The sequence below is a fragment of the Bos indicus x Bos taurus genome, chromosome 3 (genome assembly GCF_003369695.1).
Source record: "Bos indicus x Bos taurus breed Angus x Brahman F1 hybrid chromosome 3, Bos_hybrid_MaternalHap_v2.0, whole genome shotgun sequence".
NCBI lineage: Eukaryota > Metazoa > Chordata > Mammalia > Artiodactyla > Bovidae > Bos > Bos indicus x Bos taurus.
Genome location: NC_040078.1, coordinates 103,817,461 through 103,841,236, shown reverse-complemented (window position 1 = coordinate 103,841,236; position 23,776 = coordinate 103,817,461). Strand labels below are relative to the sequence as shown.

The 23,776-nt window shown below is 39.5% G+C and overlaps 1 protein-coding gene across 4 annotated transcripts in view; it reads left to right on the top strand.

The window, feature by feature from the left end:
- CCDC30 (coiled-coil domain containing 30) overlaps window positions 1–23,776 on the top strand; it is a 145,868-nt gene that overhangs the window by 2,282 nt on the left and 119,810 nt on the right. For all 4 annotated transcript variants that reach the window (XM_027537600.1, XM_027537599.1, XM_027537597.1 and 1 more), the window contains exons 2-4: window positions 7,840–8,018; window positions 11,360–11,480; window positions 18,326–18,513. In XM_027537600.1, coding sequence (XP_027393401.1) covers window positions 7,959–8,018; window positions 11,360–11,480; window positions 18,326–18,513 — 369 coding nt within the window. In that variant the 5' untranslated portion in view covers window positions 7,840–7,958. The remainder of the gene's footprint in view (window positions 1–7,839; window positions 8,019–11,359; window positions 11,481–18,325; window positions 18,514–23,776) is intronic.

Here is a 23,776-nt window from a genome sequence, read left to right as displayed (position 1 = left end):
ACGTTTTAAATGATATTTGTGTAGGAGGAAGAAAGAAGGGCTAGGATGAATAACCTAAGTGGATTTCTCAGTTTTCATGGCCATACTCTTTACTGTGTTCCCTTATGTCACTCAAAGACCATGGGTCTCAGGCTCATCCTTTGTTCAGCGCCAGGAGATATGCGGTAGCATGAGGTATGGTCCTGGACCCTGCCCTGTAGTTGGAGGCACCTACTGCAGTGCTGAGAACAAGTCGAAATGACTACACTCACTCTTTTGTCCTCTTCCCATTTAAAATTCTTGGCCTCTGTCTCAGTTTGCTCTTACCACCTCATTCTTTACACCTAGAAGTTTTTAGACCTAGGTGTTTTTACCCAAAACACCACAGGATGTGCTTCTTTCCAGACCGTGACTTTTTAAGATACTGAATGAGCATGTGTTCAGTATCTCCTTTTAAAGAATAGTATGCGTATATACTTTGTTATGTGGGCAAGTTTAGGCACGGTTTAGATGTCAGAGCATTTAGAATTCAAAGAATGAATTTATATTACCTCAAGATCTGCTTTTTTATAAGTTTCAAATTACTCAACCATTGGGGCTCAGTAAATCCATCGGGAACATGTTAGTTCTGGGATGTCCGAGCAGAACAGGCAAAAGGACCCAGGATTCCAGACAGAGGGACCCAAATATTCAGAGTCATGGAGTAAGCAGCATGATGAGGATCAGTCCATACACTGGCATGAAGGGCTGTCAAGGTGTGGCAGAAGATAAGAGAGAGACATGCAGGGCTCATGTTGTGAAGACTCCCGAGCCAAGCTGAGGATCCAGACTCTTCCTGAAAGCAATGGGAATGTTAAGCAGCAAGTGGTTTGCATTTACAAGGGTTGGTCTGAGAGCTTCATAGAGTACAGACTGGATGGGGGCCAGCCAGGCAGCAAGAAAATCAGTTAAGGACACTGTTACACTAAGTTGGGCAAATGATGAGGTGAGGCTAAACTAAGAGAGGATTAATTAGAAAATGATTGACGAGATGGAATCCACAAATGCAAGGACTGGTTGTGGGATGAATAAGGATAGGCCAAAGATGACTCCCAGATTTCTGACTTGGGAAACTATATTGATAGTGATTTTATTAACTGGGATACAGATGGAAGACCAAGTGTTAAGAAAGATGAGTAGATTTTTCAAACTGAGTTGTACACTAGAGAGTTGGATGTGCATTTGGTCTTAACTAGTAGATTCATTTTGTATTGCCGCCTTGCCTACATCCTCTGCCCTGGAACTTGTACTTTTCTGCCAATCCTTGCTTAAAGGATAGGCTTGGTGGCTGTATTTTTATCCCTACTTCCCATCTGTCCTAGCCACAGCTGACTGAACAAGGAATATTGTACAACTAACTTAAGCGAGAGGGGAGCAATTCATGGGGTGAGCAACAAATAATTGTCTCTCATAAATTTGAACTAAAAGGGATAGATAAAAGAAATGACTTAATCTGAAAAATTACATAGGTTTAGGACTCAGATAACTGTTTTTAGCTTTACTGTTGAGAACACAGAGAAAGTCCATCCATGTGGAAAATCAAGTAAATGGGAGCAGGTTCATAGGGAAACACAGGCGAAAGACCTTATGGTCAGGATAGACTAGCAATGACTGTCTAGTTCCATGTCCATTTTCCATGTAACTAGGTTAATGGCAGCCCACTCCAGTATTCTTGCCTGGAGAATCCCATGGACAGAGGAGCCTGGAAGGCTACAGTCCATGGGGTCGCAAGAGTCGGACACGACTTTGCGACTAAACCACCAACCAAACCAGGTTTCAGTTCAGTTCAGTTGCTCAGTCGTGTCTGACTCTTTGCGACCCCATAGACTGCAGCATTCCAGGCTTTCCTGTCCATCACCAGCTCCCAGAGCTTGCTCAAATTCACGTTCATTGAGTCGGTGATGCCATCCAACCATCTCATCCTTGGTCGTTCCCTTCTCCTGCTGCCTTTAATCTTTCCCAGCCTCAAGGTCTTTTCCAATGAGTCAGTTCTTCACATCAGGTAGCCAAAGCATTGGAGCTTCAGCTTCAGCATCAGTCCTTCCAATGAATATTCAGGACTGATTTCCTTTAGGATTGACTGTTTTGATCTCCTTGTTTGCAGCATATGCCCTTGTATCTTATTCTTCCAACAACCCTCCTGAGTAGTTAGGATTGGTCAGCTGTAAAGGCCAGAAAACTCACAATAATAATGGCTTGAAAAATAAAAGTCAAGAAGCAAGCACCCCAGAACTGATAGGGCAGCATTTTGAAATTGCCAAAGGTTCAGATTTCTACTCTCATGATAGTATATCATCCGTGGCCTGTGGCTTCCACATCATGGTGTCCAGGATGGATACTCAAGCTTCAAACTATCTTTGTCTGCATTCCAGCCAGTAGAAAGGAAGAGGATGAGGCCATCCTTTTCCTTAAAGGACATTTCCTAAACTAGGTGGCACACAATTCCATTTACATCCTATTGGTCAGAACTTAGTTACATGGGTGTACCTAGCAGAAGGCAGGCATCCTTGTGACCAGTCCAAAAAAAAAATCTTATTTCTGCAGGAAAAAAGAAGAATACACAATCATCATCAATTAAAAATAAATAGATATTTTAAATATATATATATATATAGAAGGAAAACTGGCAATTTCTGCTACATTTACTTATTTATATTTATTCTAACTTCAGTTTTTTGTTTCTTGCCAATTTTTCTAGCTAGACCTGGAGCTTAGCAGAGATGGATTATTGTTTAATTTTCCTAATAACCCAATGAGATTGGCATTACTATTATATCCATTCTCTTTGGGGGCAATCAAAGTTTAAAGAAGTTAGATGACTTGTGTTAGTCACACAATTAGAAAGTGATGGAGCCAGGATTTGAACCAAGTCATGTCACACTCCTATCATCACCATGATAGTAAGAAGGGCGGAGAGCCAAAGGCAGGGTCCTTAGGGATGGTAGCATTTGACGTGTCTGTTGAAGAGCCCAGGAAGAACATGGGAAAGGAAAGGCCAGGGAGGTAAGAGTGAAAACAGGAAAAAGTGACATCACAGAACAGAAAGGAGTGGACAGATACCACTCCTAAAAAGAGCAGAGACATGTCCAGTTGAATTTGGCATTTTGAGGGTTGTTGCCGAATGAGAGTATGAGTACAGTAGTGAGAAGCCAAATTCTGTGACTTGAGGAGGGTAAGATAGATTAGAAAGAGGACAGTAACTCGAGAGGGGGATATGGTAGGATCAAAGGAGAGTTATTTTGTATCTTTATTTTTACCATCAAAGACATCTTAACCTAAGGACATGACATCAGTTGAGAGGGAGATAGCCAACAGAAAAGAAAAAAGAAGCAATCCAAGATGGGATCTGGAACACGGGTAAACACTGGAACTCTTCCTCTGAGAAGGGAAAGGGAGCAGGATCTCTAAAAATGGTGGTTAGTGTATTGGTAGTCATAGAAGAAGCTGACAGTCTTATGATGGCCTTAGTTTTTACTAATGCTGTGGGAGACATGGTCATCTACCAACAGAGGGGAGAGGTGGAAGTTCTGAATATTTACTGAGTGAAATGGTAGCAGAAACTAGCCAAGTGCATGGAATGACCTACGCAAGTAGAGAAGCTTGGCTCAGGTGGCAGACCATGGATTTATCATGGCTCCAGTTTGCATACTTGTTCATTTTTCTCTCCCAGCACTCAGAAAACTAAAATAGGTAGAGACAAGTCAAATGGTCAAACTTTCCCCAGTTTGGATTTGCAGGGAAGATGGGACAAGGGATTAGATAACTGGAAACATTGATGAGAGATTGATTGAGATGAACCACAGTAGGGTCCAGACTCCAGAGAAGGCAATGGCAAGCCGCTCCAGTACCCTTGCCTAGAAAATCTCATGGACGGAGAAGCCTGGTAGGCTGCAGTCCATGGGGTCGCAAAGAGTCGGACACGACTGAAGCGACTTAGCAGCAGCAGCAGGGTCCAGGCTTGAGGGGGAAATAAGTGAAGCCAAAGAGTATCTGGTAGTTTGAGACTGGATGTAATGGTCCAGGGACTGGAGGTTTCAACTGTCATTGTAGAATAGTTTAAGAGAGCAACAACTTCACACCCATTTCTATGGCTATTTTTTAATATATTTATGGCAGTTCCCCAAAAGGTTAATATACATAGATTTATATATCCAAAAATTCCATTCCTAGGAAGATGCCCAAAACAACTAGAGCAGGGACTTAGATACTTGTTACACCAGTGTTTCATAGCAGTGTTATTCACAATAGTCAAAAGGTGGAAACAACTCAAATGCCCATCAACAGATGAGTGGATAACCAAAATACATACAGGGAAATGTTATTCAGCCTTAAAAAGGAAGGAAATTCTGATCCATGGTATGAAGAGGGTGAAACCTGAAGACATGCTAAGTGAAATAAGCCAGAAACAAAAGGACAAATGTATGATTCCACTCATATGAGGTACCTGGAATAGGCACATTTATAGAGACAGAAATTAGAGAGTAGGAAATGGGGTCTCGTTGTTTAATGGATACAGAGCATATGTTTGGGATAATGAAAATTCTGAAAATGGATAGTGACGATTGCACAGCACTGTGAATGTTCTTAGTGCCACTGAGTTCTACACTTAAGTATGATTACAATGGTAAATTTTAAGTTTCGTATATTTACTATACACACACAAAAGAGCGGAAGGTGGTAGAGTGGGACATTTGGAATTTAGAATTGTGGGATTTCAACAGTAGTTTAGGTTATGACAAGAGCTCAGTGGAAGCCAAGGGCTTAGATGACTAAGTAGAATGGAGCTTAAAGGTCTCTGGCTTTGGAAGGGTGCTCAGTCTAGGAGCTTGGATGAGTCATACACTTGGCTATTGACTTGCATCCTATACCTCCCTCCTGACCAGACACGCTTCCTTTTCCTGTATCACTGCTTACCCTCCGATACCCCAATTTCCCAGAAGCCAGGAATGCAAAGGTATTCTCAATATCCCCCATCCACTTCTCCTTTCAACTTCCTCCAGCTTAAGACTGCCCCACTCTACCCCACAACATGGTAGGGTGATGGGGCATGTGCTATTCTCTAGGGGCAAGCAACTCACAGTGTAGGACATGTAAGAATTCAAACATTTGTCTTCTTATTGTTCATAATCTCACCAATTTATCACAGTTATGTTTTAACATTTGGATGTATTTGCTTCCATTCTTATGTGTCGGATTTTTACATAGTTGTAATAATACCTTTATGTTCTACTTTTTATTATAACAGAAGCATTTTTCTATATTGCCAAATGTAGTGTCTTAGGTCCTCTAATACTCAGAACTAAAACCACAAGGAACTGAATAGTGCTCAGATACCTTGTAGGGAGGAGGATATGAATGGGGACCAGATGATGGGAGTAGGGTGAGGAGGAGCACAAGAAGACTTTTAGCTATAAGTCATGGGGAAGATGTGTGGGGGCACTAAAATTCAGATCTGGATCCTTTTTTTCCTCTAATGTATCAGATGATAATTAACATTTTATATATCATCCACAAAAGCTGTTGATGTGAAAAGAATGAAACTCTGGAAAACTTATCAAGAAAAGATAAAAATAATCAAAATATAGTTTGGCTGTTAAAAAAGCAAAACTGATCATGATTATGTACACTAACTTTAGTTCAATAACAATTATGCTTATTCCTATAATCTGGGTCACATTAACTTAGTTAAAAGTTATTAATATAATCATACCAGCAAGTCTTATTCACAATTGTTGTCAGTCTCTTAGTCATGTCCAACTTTTTGCACCCCATAGACTGTAGCACACCAGGCTTCCCTGTCCTTCACCATGTCCCGGAGCTTGCTTAAACTCATGTCCATTGAGCTGGTGATGCCATCCAACCATCTCATCCTCTGTGGTCCCCTTCTCTTCCTGCCTTCAGTCTTTCCCAGCATCAGGGTCTTTTCTAACCAGTCAGCTCTTATCAGGTGGCCAAAGTATTGGAGCTACAGCTTCAGCATCAGTCCTTCGTGAATATTCAGGATTGATTTCCTTTAGGACTGACTGGTTTGATCTTCCTGTAGTCCAAGGACTCTCAAGAGTCTTCTCCAACACCACAGTTCAGAAGCATCAATTTTTTGACGCTCATTCTTCATGGTCCAACTCTCACATTCATACATGGTTACTGGAAAAACGATAGCTTTGACTATATGGACCTTTGTTGGCAAAGTAGTGTCTCTTCTTTTTAATACGCTGTCTAGGTTTGTCATAGTTTTTCTTCCAAGGAGCAAGTGTCTTAATTTCATAGCTGTCATCCCCGTCCACAGTGATTTTGGAGCCCATGAAAATAAAGTCTGTCACTGTTTCCATTGTTTCTCTATTTGCCATGAAGTGATGGGACCGGATGCCATGATCTTAGTTTTTTGAATGTTGAGTTTTAAGCTAGCTTTTTCACTCTCCTCTTTCACCTTCATCAAGAGGCTCTTTAGTTCCTCTTCACTTTGTCTGTCATAAAGGTGGTATCATCTGCATATCTGAGATTATTCATATTTCTCCTGTCAATCTTGATTCTAGCCTATGCTTTATCCAGCCCAGCATTTCACATGATGTACTCTAATATAACTTAAATAAGCAGGGTAAGAATATACAGCCTTGATGTACTCCTTTCCCAATTTGGAACCTGTCCATTGTTCCATGTCCAGTTCTAACTGTTGCTTCTTGACCTGCATACAGGTTTCTCAGAGGCAGGTCAGGTGATCTGGTATTCCCATCTGTTTAAGAATTTTCCACAGTTTGTTTTGATCCATATAGTCAAAGTCTTTAGCATACTCAATGAAGCAGGAGTAGATGTTTATCTGGAATTCTCTTGCTTTTTCTATGATTCAGCTGATGTTGGGACTTTGATCTCTGGTTTTTCTGCCTTTTCTAAATCCAGCTTGAACATCTGGAAGTTCTTGGTTCACATATTGTTGAAGCCTAGCTTGAAGAATTTTGAGCATTACTTTGCTAGCATGTGAGATGAGTACAGTTGTGCAGTAGTTTGAACATTGTTTGGCATTGCCTTTCTTTAGGTTTGGAATGAAAACTGACTTTTTCCAGTCCTGTAGCCACTACTGAGTTTTCCAAATTTGCTGGCATATTGAATACAGCACTTTCACAGCATCATTTTTTAGGATTTGAGATAGCTCACCTGGAATTCCATCACCTCCTCTGCCTTTGTTCATAGTGATGCTTTAGTGATTCTCATAACACATATATCATTCCATCAATCAGCAGACATTTATCTCTTCCACACCATGTAGTGCAAGCTGTTATGTAGCATGACTACTTTCAAGTTAAAAAAATTAAAGACAGTATCAATGGCAGGCTTAGATCAAGTTTTAGAAGCAAGCTAAATGACTTAGAAGTCAACAGAAGTTATAAGACACTTTCTAGGAGCAAAATAATTCCTTGATAGTAGAGAATTAATGGCTTTCTAGCTCCCAGAGGCATCCTTTTATTTCTAAATACTTAATAGACAAAAACTACTTTGGGATTTATAACATTGCGAGGGGCCTTGGGGAGATTTTCAGATTATTAAATTACAAACTTCAGAACTGGGCAGGCAGAAAGCTTGTATTTTTTAACACATGCTTTTCTTATTTTAGAGGATATAATAGAACTCTTCAAAGCTTTAATTTTTTGTACTTTAACTATTTCATGTACGTGCACATTATAACTTGATAACATAACCGTTAATTAATAGGGAAACTAAGCTATACTTTGTAAGGAGTCTAACTCTAGGCATATAAACATAACAGATTTCTTGCATGCTCAGTTGTGTGTTTGTACATACATACATATGCTTATGTCTTTTATCAAGGGGAAATTTCAATTAGAAGATTTGCTTCACCATCCTGAGAAAGAAGGAATTGAACTGCCTGCCTCGACAGAAGAACAACTCTTATTTTGTCTGGTGCTTGTTACAGCAAAGACAGGCTGATGACTGCTTCCAGAGATCTAGAAGAGCTGGCAATGAAGCACATGGAAGAAATTAAAGATGTAAGAACTAATATCATAATTTTGAGATAGCCATGGTTTTGGGACGTCCCTGGTGGTTCAGTGATTAAGACTCTGTTGCTCCACTGTAGGAGGCAAGGGTTCTATCCCTGGTTGGGGAAGTTCCGTGCAATGGGGCCAGAAAGGAAAAAAGAAACTGTGGTTTTGTTCATCATCCTTCCATTATGTTAACATATTAAAAAGCGATATTTGAATATCACTGTGTAGTTTGCAAAGCATTCATGTGTACACTTTTTTTTTCATGAAATATATCCACAATCTGTATTGATTTCCAATAGAATACATGTATAGGACATTGCCCAGAGAGGACTAGTTGAATATCCAAATAGGTCTGCTGAAGGTGGCTTTCATTATCTTAGGAAATTCATCCTTATCTCAATAACCAACCCTCTAGCTGACTCTCTGGCTAGTAGGCTTAGAGACCTGACTAGTCAGCCTAGAGGGAATGGATCTGCTTCTCAAAGGTAGCCTTGTATTGACCAAACTCACAGAAAAGTTTGTAGAAAAATCGAACCAGTTTTTTAAATAGAAGTAAGAAATATAACTACCAAAGGAACTAGACTCATATATCATGTGGCTGATGCATTTTGCTTCTGTAGACACACTACATAGGAAGCCAAATTTTAATCAAATGTTTACTTGCTGAACAAATGAAATGATTCTGATTTTTTAGAGCACCAGCTAAGATAACCATATTTCTACAGTCAGACTATCATCATCAGTTCAGTTCAGTTCAGTTGCTCAGTCTTGTCCGACTCTTTGCGACCCCATGAATTGCAGCGTACCAGGCCTCCCTGTCCATCACCAACTCCCGCAGTTCACCCAAACTCATGTCTGTCGAGTTGGTGATGTCATCAAGCCATCTCATCCTCTGTCATACCCTTCTCCTCCTGCCCCCAATCCCTCCCAGCATCAGAGTCTTTTCCAATGAGTCAGCTCTTCGCATGAGGTGGCCAAAGTACTGGAGTTTCATCTTCAGCATCATTCCTTCCAAAGAACACCCAGGACTGATCTCCTTTAGGATGGACTGGTTGGATCTCCTTGCAGTCCAGGGGACTCTCAAGAGTCTTCTCCAACACCACACTTCAAAAGCATCAATTCTTCGGCACTCAGCTTTCTTCACAGTCCAACTCTCACATCCATACATGACTACTGGAAAAACCATAGCCTTGACTATACAGAACTTTGTTGGCAAAGTAATGTCTCTGCTTTTAAATATGCTTTCTAGGGTGGTCATAACTTTCCTTCCAAGGAGTAAGCATCTTTTAATTTCATGGCTGCGGTCACCATCTGCAGTGATTTTGGAGCCCAAAAAATAAAGTCTGACACTGTTTCCATGTTTCCCATCTATCATACCTGCCCTTATTTCTGGACCTGTTATATCCTAGAACCTCAGTACCAAGCCAGTAGAGGAGCATATAATGACACCTTTTGACACTTTAATCACTCTTTTTGATGTGTCCAGTACTGATAAACCTACATTCTTACATATAAGATACTTTATTTTTTTTACTCCAGGTACTTACATTTCCTTTAATAAAGTTGTTTCCAACTTCCCAAAATATAAAAACTCCAGTATAAGAACAAAATTGTATTTCTCTTCCTGGAAATACAAAGATAATAAAAAATAAGTAAAACAACTATCTTTAATGCTTTGCTGATCCAACATTGTCTTGCCTTGAAGGAATGGCTATTTACAGTGTATCTTTAAGTATTAAGTTCAATAGCAGTTAAACATCACTGTGATTTGATAAACAAGGGACATTTCATTGATTGCCTAATGTTTGGCTTTATATCCTGTTTGCTACCTAGGCAGACATCTTCTTTAGTTTTATAAAGTGCCATTTTGCTGTTTGATATTTCTTGAAAACCACACAAAAGAAAGAAAGGGAAAAAGAAAAAACTTTACTAAAGCAAATGAGCCACCTCAAGAAACATTTTTGACAAAGTCCTTGAGTGTACAACCAGCCTCTTCTGTTTGCCCAGTTAAGCTACTTTATTTAAATGAGCTAATAAATTCTCTCAGGTCACTTGCAGATCACTCTGTTGTGTTCTGACAGCTCAGCTCAGCTAACCTGTTGATTTTTAGACGGCAGTCTGATTCCCAACTCTTAAAGAAGAGTGCCATTAGCAGAGTAGACCATAAACTTTAACATTAGGCAGGTAAGGGTGAAAAATTGCCTCTGGCCCTGCCTCTCTTGTGTTACCTTGAGCAAGTTACTTCTTTGAGCATAAAATTTCTCATCTGTAGTTTGGGGCTGAAAATAGCTCCTTAAAAAGGATTTGTGAGGTTTACACACAATGTGTATCAAACATTTCACATATGTTCTTGGCACCCACCAAGTATTTGATAAGAGTGTTATTACTAGAAATAGATAGTATTGTTCCTGCCATTTTAAAGAGAAGGAAACTGAGTCTTACCAGGAAATGATAAAGTTGGGCTGCAGTTCTGTGTTCTTTCTACTATACCACTCAGCTTTTTGTTCATATTCTGAGTAGTTGTCCCCAGAAGGCTTCAACACAATTCAGCAAAATGCAGTTCTTTGGTAGTCTGCTTCTCAGCAATTTGGTTTAGTAAGAGTGTGAAATCTGGCTCCTGCCTTTCTGTCTTGCTTAACAATGCAACTCCCTCAGCCTCTCTCAGCCTCCTCACTCACCTATAAAGGAGAAGATAACAGTGTCATAGGATTGTGGTGAAAACTTGGTATTTGATGTCCTTGAACAGAGTACCTGGAGCATGTAGTTTGCTTTCAGTCTATTATTATTAGCCACAGAGAAGTACCTTTTGTGAAGCTGCCCTATTAATCAGAAACTATTTTTAAAGAATACCCAATAGTTTATTTTAATAAAGCTCCTATTAACATTTCATCATTTTTTAACCCAATTTTAATTTAAATTAATAGTTAATTAAGATAAGCAATTATTATGAATGAAAAAAATTTCAGACATCGTAATCATGAGTTTTGCTTAAGAGTATAAATAATTATTGTGTAGCTATTTCTCTGTTCCTGAGTATCATGACAGTATTTCCTAAACCATAGTTAAGGAGACTTAATTTGAAACGTGAGTTGTTCATGGGAAAAAAATCAGAAATTGTGATTTTCCCAGAAATTTGTAGTGATGTGTCATCCTATCTGTGGGGAAACAGTGTCTGATAATGTAACAACAGGAAGTTTAGGGAGAGACATCAAATACTGAGGCCACGCTTAAGCAAAGTTGAGTTTTCTTTTATTTCTCAGATTATAAACATTAATAGTATGGTGATCTCTTAATGACTCTTTCACTTAATAGTCTGGTAAGAAAATGTATTATTTTCTTCTTAGGTGGAAAACTATGCAAACCATGTCTGTGACTTACCAGAGGAAAAAGAAGCATTTTCTCATAGTTATGAAAAGGAAAACAAACAGCCTAGACATGAGTTTAAAGAGCTCCAACTCAAACCAGGTAATTTTTCCTTTTGTTAAAAAATGTAAATTTTTTCTTTAATAAGTAGAGTTTGACAATTATAGAAAATTTGGAAAATGTATAAAAATAGAAAGAAGGAAAAAAATTACTACATACCCTCCACCTCAAGAAAAGTATTTGTAATGCTTCAGGTTTATTTTCTGCCTCTCTCTTTAAGGTATGTATTCTGAAATATTCTGAAATGTGTGTGAGAGAGTGCAGGATGCTTATTTTCTTTAATGTCAGTTACACCACTTACTGCACTAGGTCATCATGACCTGTGTCAGCTCTTCCGGGGCAGAGGTCACGTCCTAGTCTCCCTGGTTTCTGTGTTCTCGACACCTCCAACCTTGTAAAGTACCTAGCATGTTAAGGGCTCAGGAAATGTTTATTAAGTACTCCAAAGCTACAAAGGAAGATACAGACAGGACCCCTTTAAAATATTGTATTTTTTTTTAACTCCATAAGTTAGCTTTTATTATGATAGTCAGTGTTTATTTAGATTTCAGTTCAGTTCAGTCACTGAGTCGTGTCCTATTCTTTGTGACCCATGGACTGCAGCATGCCATGGGGTCATTTTACGCCAGTAAATATTTATATTTACCACACATTTATTATTTTCTTTGCTTAGCATTTTTCTTTCATTTCAGATATCCTATTTGGAATCATTTCCCAGTTTTTCATTTTAGAACTTTCTTTCACAAGGGTCCATGATGGACAGTTTTCTGTATTTTAAATCTCAGGTGCAGAGTGAATTGAGCTAATCGTAAGATGTAATTCATTTGTACTTTACTCTAGTTTCAATTTTTCTCCCCTTTTTTGTTTTCCATTGGATAACTTAGTTTTATTCTGCTGGCTCAAAAGCTTGCATTCTAGTTGTGTTCATATTCTGATTGCATTTTAGGAATTTTAAATTTTTCCTGACATTTTTAGTTTTTCTCAGCTGCAAGGTTGTTAAAGGCTCTAATCTGCCTTGCTGTAAGAAGCAAAAGCTCCTCTGTGGCCTGTTACTAGCATAAATTAATTAGCTCATGAAGGATTGGGAAATAGGGGAGTAATGTCACTACCGTGGGAGTTATATGTGGAAGTTCACGTATCATTTTCCCCAGCATATTAATGATTTGTATTCCCCCAGGATATTAATGATTTGGGTTCACCAACAAGCCATGTAGTTTATACCTAAAGCCTATTCATCCCACTTTGCTCTTCTGGGCTCTTTGGCCACATATTTTGCCTTGAAAGTGCTTATTGCAAAGATATTCCTAATCCTTTGCGTTTTGCCTTTATTTTACCCTGCAGGCTCAGCTCTTTCTTTATCTCATCTTTACAGCAAACCTGATTTTTAAAAAGAAGACAGAGTCCTATATTTGCTCTGTATATGTGTATGTGTGCTCAGTTGTAGTCTGACTCTTTGCTATTCTACAGACTCCAGCTGTCGGGCTCCTCTATCCATGAAATTTTCCAGGCAAGAATACTGAAGTGGGAAGCCATTTCCTACTCTAGGGGATCTTCCCAACCCAGGGGTAGAACCCATGACTCCTGCATTGGCAGGCGGATTCTTTACCACTAGTGCCCCCTGGGAATTCCCTATACTTGTTATGTGGTTCAGTTGTTCAGTCATGTCCAACTCTTTACTACCCCATGGACTGCAGCCCGCCAGACTTCCCTGTCCTTCAATGTCTCCTGGAGTTTGCTCAAACTCATAGCCACTGAGTCAATGATGCCATCCAACCATTTCATCCTCTGTCACCCTCTTCTCCTCCTGCCTTCAGTCTTTCCTAGCATCAGGGTCTTTTCCACTGAATTGACTCTTCACATCAAGTGGCTAAAGCATTGGAACTTCAGCTTCAGCATCAGTCCTTCCAATGAATATTCAGGATTGATTTCCTTTAGGATTGACTGGTTTGATCTTCTTGCTGTCCAAGGGACTCTCAAGAGTCTTCTCTGGCACCACAGTTCAAAAAAATCAGTTCTTTGGCACTCAGCCTTGTTTATGATCCAACTTTCACATCTGTACATGACTACTAGAAAAACCATAGTTTTGGCTATGCCCTTGTTGACAAAGTGATGTGTCTGCTTTTTAATATAATGTCTAGGTTTGTCATAGTTTTTCTTCCAAGGAGCAAGCGCCTTATAATTTCATGGCTACAATCACCGTCTGCAGTGATTTTGCAGCCCAGGAAAATAAAGTCTGCCACTGTTTCCCCATCAATCTGCTATGAAGTGATGGGACCAGGTGCCATGATCTTAGTATTTTGAATATTGAGTTTTAAGCCAGCTTTTTCACTCTCCTCTCTCACCTTCATCAAGAGGCTCTTTAGTTCCTCTTTACTTTTGCCATTAGGGTGGTGTCATCTGCATATCTGAGATTATTGATATTTCTCCTGACAATCTTGATTCCAGGTTGTGCTTCATCCAGCCAAGCATTTCACATTATGTACTCTGCATATAAGTTAAATAAGCAGGGTGCCAATATACATCTTTGACGTACTCCTTTCCCAATTTGTAACCAGTCCATTGTTCTATGTCCAGTTCTAACTGTTGCTTCTTGACCTGCATACAGGTTTTTCAGAGACAGGTAAGGTGGTTTGGTATTCCCATCTGTTTAAGAACTTTCCACAGTTTGTTGTGATCCACCAAGTCAGAGGCTTTAGCATAGTCAATGAAGCAGAAGTAGATGTTTTTCTGGAATTCTCTTGCTTTTTCTATGATCCAACAGATGTTGGCAATTTGATCTCTGGTTCCTCTGCCTTTCCTCAATCCAGATTGTACATCTGGAAGTTCTTGGTTCATGTACTGTTGAAGCCTAGCTTGAAGGATTTTGAGCATTACCTTGCTAGCATGTGAAATGAGTGCAATTTTGCAGTAGTTTGAACATTCTTTGACATTGCCTTTCTTTGGGATTGGAATGAAAACTGACCTTTTCCATTCCTTTGACCACTGCTGAGTTTTCCAAATTTGCTGGCATATTGAGTGCAACACCCTAACAGCATCATTTTTTAGGATTGGAAACAGCTCGTTTGGCATTCTATCACCACCACTAGCTTTGTCTGTAGTAGTGCTTCCTAAGGCCCACTTGACTTCAGATTCCAGAATGTCTGGCTCTAGGTGAGTGATCACACCATCGTGGTTATCGGGTCATTAAGACCTTTGTATAGTTCTTTTGTGTATTCTTGCCACCTCCTCTTAATATCTTCTGTTTCTGTTAAGTCCATACCATTTTTGTCCTTTATTGTGCCTATCTTTGCATGAAATGTTCCCTAGGTATCTCTAGTTTTCTTGAAGAGGTCTCTAATCTTTCCCATTCTATTTTCCTCTATTTCTTTACGTTGTTTACTTATATTTGCTATAGTATTCCCTTAATTTTTTTAGGAATTTGACACATCTCTTTAATGAACCAATATAATTAGGATTCTCAGTGTTTTTTTATAGCATTAATTATGCAATGATAAAAGTTTTGAGTGCTCCAAGCCAACATTTTTCCATAAGCTACATTATTTTTAGTGAGCATTTTTGTGAAATACAGATCTGCTTGTTTATTTTAGGAACACATATGTCAATCACATCAGAAATGCGTCTGTGATTAAAGGATGTCTTTTGAAGGTGGAGCAAACATGATTTGATAATGGGTTTTTTGGAACCCTATACCAAGGTCTTCCCTTGGGGTTTCCCTTGTAGCTCAGTTGGTAAAGAATGTGCCTGCAATGCAGGAGACCTGGGTTCAATCCCTGGGTTGGGAAGATCCCCTGGAGAAGGAAAAGGCAACCCACTCCAGTATTCTTGCCTGGAGAATTCCCATGAACAGAGAAGCCTGACAGGCAACTAAGCACAGCACAGCACATACCAAGGTCACAGATTTCATGTTGGGTGGGAGAAAAAGAGAGAAATTACTGGTGACCCCAAGCTCTTTGGCCTGAGCAGTTGGAATACTAGAGATCCTAACTACTCAGATGGGGTAGATGTGGGTGGTCCTATTTAGGGAAGACAGTAGAGAGTTTGCTCTTGGACATCTGCATTTGGATGTGAATATTAAACATCTGAGTGGAAAAGTCAAACAGGCAATTTTGTTTATGTCTGGAATGCATTATGAACTAGAGATGTAAATTTGGGAGTCATCAGATATAGCAGATACTTAAAGCCTTAGGATGGTAGGAGATACCCTAGGGAGTAAAAAGAAGAAGTTTCAGAGCTGGGCCCTGGTGTGTTCCAGTGTTCAGAGGTTAGAAAGGTAAGAAGTCAGCAAAGGAGTCTGAGAAGGAGTGGCATGAAAGCTAAGAGGAAACTAGCAGAGTGTGGTGCCCAAGGAGAGAAATGAGGAAGGTGTTTTCAGAAAAGGAAATGAGCAATTGGGCCAAATACCATTAATAGGATATATGGAATGAGGACAGGAGATTGACCACTGGATCTGGACACATGGAGCTCACTGTGATTTTGAGGAGAGCTGTTTCTGTTGATCAGTGGATACAAAAGCCAATGAGTGAATTCAGGAAAGAATGGTAGGAGAGGGAGGGGACATGGCTATGGTTGATCCTTTCTTGAAGTTGTACAGCAAAGAGGAATGAAGAAATGGTGGAGGAGCTAGAGGGCGACATGAGTGTGAAGCAAAGTTTTTGTGGTTTTCATCATTTTTTTTTTTTAACTTTCTGTTTTTTAATTTTTCAGCCATGCTGTGTGCAGCATGCAGGATCTCTGTTTCCCACCCAGGGATCGAACCCACGCCCCCTGCATGGAAGCATGGAGTCCTAACCACTGGACCATTAGGCACGTCCCTATCACTGCTGTTTTTAATGGGAGATATTATACCATGTCTCTAAGATGAAAGCTCCATGAGACAGCAGAGATAAGAGTCAACCTCAGGAGCTTGTTTTTTTGAGAGGAGAAGGAATGAGATCCAGTGCACAAGGATCCAGTGCCTTAGGAACAAGGGTGGCTTGTTTAATCTCACAGGAAGGAAGAGTACCAGAGAGCTGGCAGATTTGGTAAGGGGAGCTCGTGGAAGTTCTTTTCAGAGTACTTCTCTTTTCTCAGTGAAATAAGAAGTCAGTTATTCAGCTGAGAGTGAGGATGGTAAGGAGGTATTAGAGATTTGATGAGAGAGAAAGATGAAATAATTGTCTAGGTCTCTAAAAAATGAGAGAGAAAGACAAGCAGGGGAATGCAGGAGGATTGCTGAGCAGCAGTAGGGGCCTACTCGAGGTTGGTTGATAGTCGTGAGTCTGAAATGAAACCAATCAGCACTGTCTGTGTAGTTTTCTTTACCTACATTCAGCTTCTGGAGTGCACTGGTGAAGTGTTGGCCTTAAACAAGTTGAAGTTTTGTCACCAAGTATAATGGAAGGAAAGGAGGCAAGAGAATTGTGAATATTTTCAGGGGAGTGATTGTAATGATGGGCTGTAGAATCTAAGCTGGGTAAGAGAAGAAATGAGAATAGGGATGGAATAAGGAACGCTGAAAAGTCTTCATAGTCAATGGATGCTGGTTTCCAGTATGGTCAAAAATTGTTGAAATTGAGCTCCTAGTACAAAGGGTTGGGAGGGATGACTGGAGAATAGAATGTTTGAAACTGAGGCTAGGGAGAGGCTATAGAAACTATACAGGCTAATGTCAGGGTCTAGGGTATTACTACGGAGTAGGTGACTGAGATGGGATAGAGGACTAGATTTCTGGAAGTTAGCTGGTAAAGGAACTGAAAGGACAGGCTCCTGGAATATAATCATTTACCTGAAAATTGAAATCATCAAAAATTTTGGCAGGATTAGCTGAGTGATTGTGGACAAGTTTCTTAGTGCCTGAGCCCTCATCTCTTAAAAGTGATAATATGACTCCTACCTCACTGGATTAAATAAGATAAATTTATCTCAAATGCTTAGTATAATACCTGCCACATTAGCAAACACTAGCTGAAACAACAGTACACTTTAAAAGTTCAGTTCAGTTCAGTTCAGTCGCTCAGTCGTGTCCGACTCTTTGCGACCCATGAACCACAGCACACCAGGCCTCCCTGTCCATCACCAACTCCCACAGTTCACCAAAACCCATGTCCATTGAGTCAGTGATGCCATCCAACCATCTCATCCTCTGTTGTCCCCTTCTCCTCCTGCCCTCAATCTTTGCCAGCATCAGGGTCTTTTCCAGTGAGTCAGCTCTTGGCATCAGGTGGCCAAAGTATTGGAGTTTGAGCTTCAACATCAGTCCTTACAATGAACACCCAGGACTGATCTCCTTTAGGATGATGTAAGGACAATTTTAAACTTACACAGGTAGTAAGAATATCTAGAATACCAACCTAGACAGCATATTAAAAGGCAGAGATATTAGTAGTCACATATGGATATGAGAGTTGGACTATAAAGAAAGCTGAGTGCCAAAGAATTGATGCTTTTGAATTATGGTGTTGGAGAAGACTCTTGAGAGTTCCTTGTACTGCAAGGAGATCCAACCAGTCAATCCTAAAGGAAATCAGTCCTGAATATTCTTTGGAAGGACTGATGCTGAAGCTGAAACTCCAATACTTTGGCCACCTGATACAAAGAACTGATTCATGAAGAAGACCCTGATGCTGGGAAAGATTGAAGGTAGGAGGAGAAGGGGACAACAGAGGATGAGATGGTTGGATGGTATCACCGACTCAATGGACATGAGTTTGAGCAAGCTCCGGGAGTTGGTGATGGACAGGGAAGCCTGGCCTGCTGCAGTCCATGGGGTCGCAAAGAGTCTGAAACAACTGAGCGACTGAACTGAATTGAAGAATATCTACTGCTTTTGAGAACCTTTTCCCACTACTTTTTAGTTATTTGCCTGCATTTCTTGTAACAGTATTGTTTCTGTTATTTGTTTCTAACAGAAATGCAAACAAAGGAGGTTGAAATGTATCAAGAAGGCTTGTCTACAGTGGCTCTGAGCAGCCCATGTGAACAGATCACACACTTAATCATGGAAAGAAGTATACTCTTGAGGAAACTGGAACTTGGGAACCCCAAGCCAGAACCACAAAGATGTCTGAGCCATAACCTGAAGAAAGACTTTCCCCAGGTATTCCAAAATTGACTACAGAATTGAATAAGAAGCAGGCTAGTTGAAAAATGCGTGTTTATTTAACCTTTCATACATTAAAATATCAGGAAGCCAATTTTGATAGTGCTTAAGAATATAGACTTTAGGTTTGAATGGACCTGCTCTGCCCCTTCTGAGCAGTATGTCCTTGAATAACTTACTTAATTTTTGTGAGCCTCAGTGTCATAGTCTGTAAAATCTGGAAGCAACTCACCTACTCCACAAGATGATCATGAAAATGAAATGAAATTGCTTAATATATGTATAGCTCTAGAATGAAACCCCACATGTTAATTAGAATTATTGTTATTGAGAACCTCCTGTGTGCCAGGCTTTGTGCTAGTAGATGTAGGAACAAGGTCAAATTAAACATGATCTTGGACTTGAAAGGAAAGAAAAATGAAAGAAATAAATGAAGCTAATGAAGGAAAGAAATAAACTAGTAGTTATAATTCAGTGTGGAAAGTTCTTTAGTAAACTGAGGCACAGAAGGCTAGGAGAACCTGGGGGAGAGGCTCAGTCAGGATGGATAGAAAAGGCTTCCAGAAGAGGTGGTATTGAGTAGCATTTTGAAAGCTGAGTAGGTGTGAGCTGGATGAAGAAGAAGGGAAAGGCATTTCTGGCAGAGGAGACAGTGTATAACACATACTGGTTCATGTGAGGCAATGCTGAGAAACGCACCCGGAGATATTTTCAGAAACCACTTCATGGTGAGACTCATATGCTAAGCTAGAGAGTTTGGACTCAGCACCCAGCAGTGTTCCTGGAGCATACTAGAGGCATAAAAATATTTCAAATTGATTAATAACTGACTGCTGTAAAAGGTCTAGAGAGTCACTAAATGATTTTAAGAGAAGAGTGACATGCACACATGCACAGCATGATCTGATTCGTGTTTTAGAAAAATCACTCTGGCCATCGTGGAGAGATGGATTGGAAAGGGGCCAGATTGGAAGCTGGGGTTTCAGGAGATGTTAAATAATAATTAATTAAAGAATGAGAACCAAAAACAAGACTCAAAGTGTAAATGAAGAAGGGAAGATGAACTAAGGAGTTATGAAGGAGATGGAATCTATAAAACAAATTGAAGGTGAAGTCTTAGATGATTTTAAAGCTAAGATCATAGTTTACTTAGATCACTACTAAGTCATAGTTTTACAACTCATGGACAGAAAGAATTAAAACAGATACTATGAAGGATTTTGTTATTATAAAATGTAATTCATAACATTTCTGTCACATTCTGATTTATATTTTGTTTAAGCTAATGTTGTCGTTTGCCTGAGCATAAAGTAATCAGTAGAGTCACTTTTTTGTAGAAATTGACAAGCTGATTCTAAAATGGATAAGGAAGGCAAAGGAACTAGAATAGCCCAAACAACTTTGAAAAAGAAGAACAAGTTGGAAGATACACTCTTCCCGCTTTCAAGACTTACCATAAAGCTGTAGTAATCAAGAATGTGTGGTATTGGTGTAAAGGTAGATATATAGATCAATGGAACAAAATAAAGACCCACACCTGTAGGGTAAATTGATTTTCAAAATAAATGGGAAGGTAATTTAATGGGGAACAGATGTGCTTTTCCACAAACAGTGCTGGAACAATTGGATAGGCATATGCAAAAAACAAACAGAAAAAACTCCCTCAACTCTATTGAGTTCCCTTCCCCACTGGTAAAGGAGGGAATCCCTACCCTAAATACTATGAGATGGTCAAACACATGATACCCAGCTTTGGACAGAGATGTGGTTCATAGTTAATCACAAAGACTTACAGCCCAGTGGAGGACACTGCCTGTCAGGCAAGGCCACAGGGGGTTGTATTCAGGAACGGAGTGAACTCACAGGACCCGTGGGAGACAGAGTTTGTGGTAACAGTAGGAGAGGTGCTCCTTTGTTCCTGTGGGAGGATATGACTGGCTTGTTTAAAAAATTTCATGGGTTGGCAGCGGAATGACAGTCGTTAAATGGCTGAGGGCCAGGTAGACTACAGCTGTTCTGGCTGATAGGGGAATTAGCTGGGTAGGGAATCTTTCCTGTCAGATGGGGGTATGTCTGGCAAAAGCAGGGGAATTCATGGATAGGCTTTTGGTGCACTGTGAGGTACAAGGGTGTGAAGGTAACACATGAAATTTAAGGCTTTATAATACCTTTATCCTATCCTATACAAGAATTAAGACGGTTCATAGATCATGTAGGAGATAAAATCTACAGAAGAAAATTTTAGTGACCTTGGGTTTGGAAAGATTTTTATCAGACAGGAAGAGCACAGGGTATGAAATTGGATTTTATCAAAATTCAGAATGTCGCTCTTCAAAAGACAGAAATAAAAGAGGAAGGCACAGACTGGGAGATAATTTTTTTTTAAAAATGTGTCCAACAAAATCTTTCTATCTAAATATATAAATAACTCTTATAACTCAATAATAATAACACATACAACCCAACTGAAAAATGGGCAAAAAATTTAAAAGCAACTGCACCAGAGAAGATATACAAATAGTAAATAAGCACATGAAATAATGCTTAAATTCATTTACTATTAGGAAAACACAAAAATCACAGTGAGTCACCACTATCAATTTATCAATATCAATGAATGCCCAGAATTAAAGACTAACCATATCAAGTATTGTTGACAATGTGAAGCAACTGTAATCCTCATATTCTACTGATGTGAATATAAAATGATACTACCACTTTGAAAATTACTTAACATTGCCTTAAAAAATTAAACATGCAACTGTTACATTCCACTTCTAGGAATATACCAAGAGAAATGAAAGCATGTGGCCGTGTAAAGACTTACACATGTCACAGCAGCCTTCATTGTATAATCAACTCAAATGTTCATCAGCAGGTAAATGTATAGACCTATAGAATGGAATATTACTTTATAATAAAAAAGAAAAAATACAAAACAGATATATCTCAATTATCTGAGTGAAATAAGCCAGACCAAAAAGAGTACATAGTCTATGGTTCCATTTGTTTAAAGCAGTAGGAAATGCAAACTGGTATATAATAACAGAAACACATCAGTGGTTGTCTGAGGACAGTGTTGGGAAAGAATAAATTTAAGGAAGCATATGAAACTTTTGCCTGTGGTGGATATTTTCATTATCTTGATTGTGGTGTTGGTTTCATGAATGTATACATGTAACAAAAAATTGTACACTGTAAATATGTTCAGTTTGTTGTATATTGATTATACCTTTAAAAAACTTTAAAAAAAATTTTTGCAAAGATCTTATTATTATGAACTGTAGCCTGTAAAAATTTCATTGCCTCCCTAGTTATATTTTACATACACTAATGTTAGAGAAGGAAATGGCAACCCACTCCAGTACTCTTGCCTGGAAAATCCCATGGATGGAGGAGCCTGGTAGGCTACAGTTCATGGGATCACAAAGAGTTGGATACGACTGAGTGACTTCACTTTCAATGTTGAACTAACCTGTGCATAAAGTAGATGAGAGAATCATACCTACCAAAATGGGACCACATATGATGACTTGAAACCCCAAGAAGTTTTGCAAGGCCTGATCTACATATGAACTACATTTTATTTAACATTAGTTTTTATTTTTTTATTGGCTTTTTAACTTAATATAGGCACATAGTAAAAAAGGATTCAAGCACTATAAAATAGAATGAAAAATGAGTTATCTTCTCACCTCAAATCCTCAGTTCCATACTGCTAAGCAACCACTGCCAACAATTTTTTAATCTATCTTTCCAAAAAAATTTCCATTCTCTTAAAATTCAAATTATATTCCATTATGCCTATTGTTTTCAGTTTCTGTAATAGCATGTAGAGATTTTCCTTTGTCTTTTTGATAACATATATCCTTTAAATGGCTTAAAGCTCAAAATTCAGAAAACTAAGATCATGGCATCTGGTCCCATCACTTCATGGGAAATACATGGAGAAACAGTGGAAACAGTGTCAGACTTTCTTTTTTTGGGCTCCAAAATCACTGCAGATGGTGATTGCAGCCAGGAAATTAAAAGTTGCTTACTCCTTGGAAGGAAAGTTATGACCAACCTAGATGGCATATTCAAAAGCAGAGACATTACTTTGCCAACAAAGGCCTGTCTCATCAAGGCTATGGTTTTTCCAGTGGTCATGTATGGATGGGAGAGTTGGACTGTGAACAAAGCTGAGCGCCGAAGAATTGATGCTTTTGAACTGTGGTGTTGGAGAAGACTCTTGAGAGTCCCTTGGACTGCAAAGAGATCCAACCAGTCCATCCTAAAGGAGATCAGTCCTGGGTGTTCTTTGGAAGGACTGATGCTAAAGATGAAACTCCAGTACTTTGGCCACCTCATGCGAAGAGTTGACTCATTGGATAAGACTCTGATGCTGGGAGGGATTGGGGACAGGAGGAGAAGGGGACAACAAAGGATGAGATGGCTGTATGGGATCACTGACTTGCTGGACATGAGTTTGAGTGAACTCCGTGAGTTGGTGATGGATAGGGAGGCCTGGCGTGCTGCAATTCATGGGGTTGCAGAGTCGGACATGAATGAGTGACTGAACTGAACTGAACTGATCCTTTAAATGGATGTATCAGAATTTGTTTAACCACTTTATTGTTGCATGGGGCAGAGGACCAAGAGATGACTTTTAATGCCAGGAATAATCAAAGTTTTTTTTTTTTAATATTTTACTGTGGAATATGACAGAATATGTGCAGAAAAAAGATAACACTTTAAAAATACAGTTTGACAAATAGTTACTGAATAAACACCTATGTAACCACTGGTCCTGTTAGGAATACAACATTGCCAACTGCCTCAGTTCAGTTCAGTTTAGTCGCTCAGTCGTGTCCGACTCTTTGCGACCCCATGAATTGCAGCATGCCAGGCCTCCCTGTCCATTACCAACTCCCGCAGTTCACCAAAACTCATGTCCATTGAGTCGGTGATGCCATCCAACCACCTTATCCTCAATCGTCCCCTTCTCCTCCTGCCCCCAATCCCTCCCAGCATCAGGGTCTTTTCCAATGAGTCAACTCTTCTCATGAGGTGGCCAAAGTATTGGAGTTTCATCTTTAGCATCAGTCCTTCCAAAGAACACCCAGGACTGATCTCCTTTAGGATGGACTGGTTGGATCTCCTTGCAGTCCAAGGGACTCTCAAGAGTCTTCTCCAACACCACAGTTCAAAAGCATCAGTTCTTTGGCACTCAGCTTTCCTCACAGTCCAACTCTCACATCCATACATGACCACTGGAAAA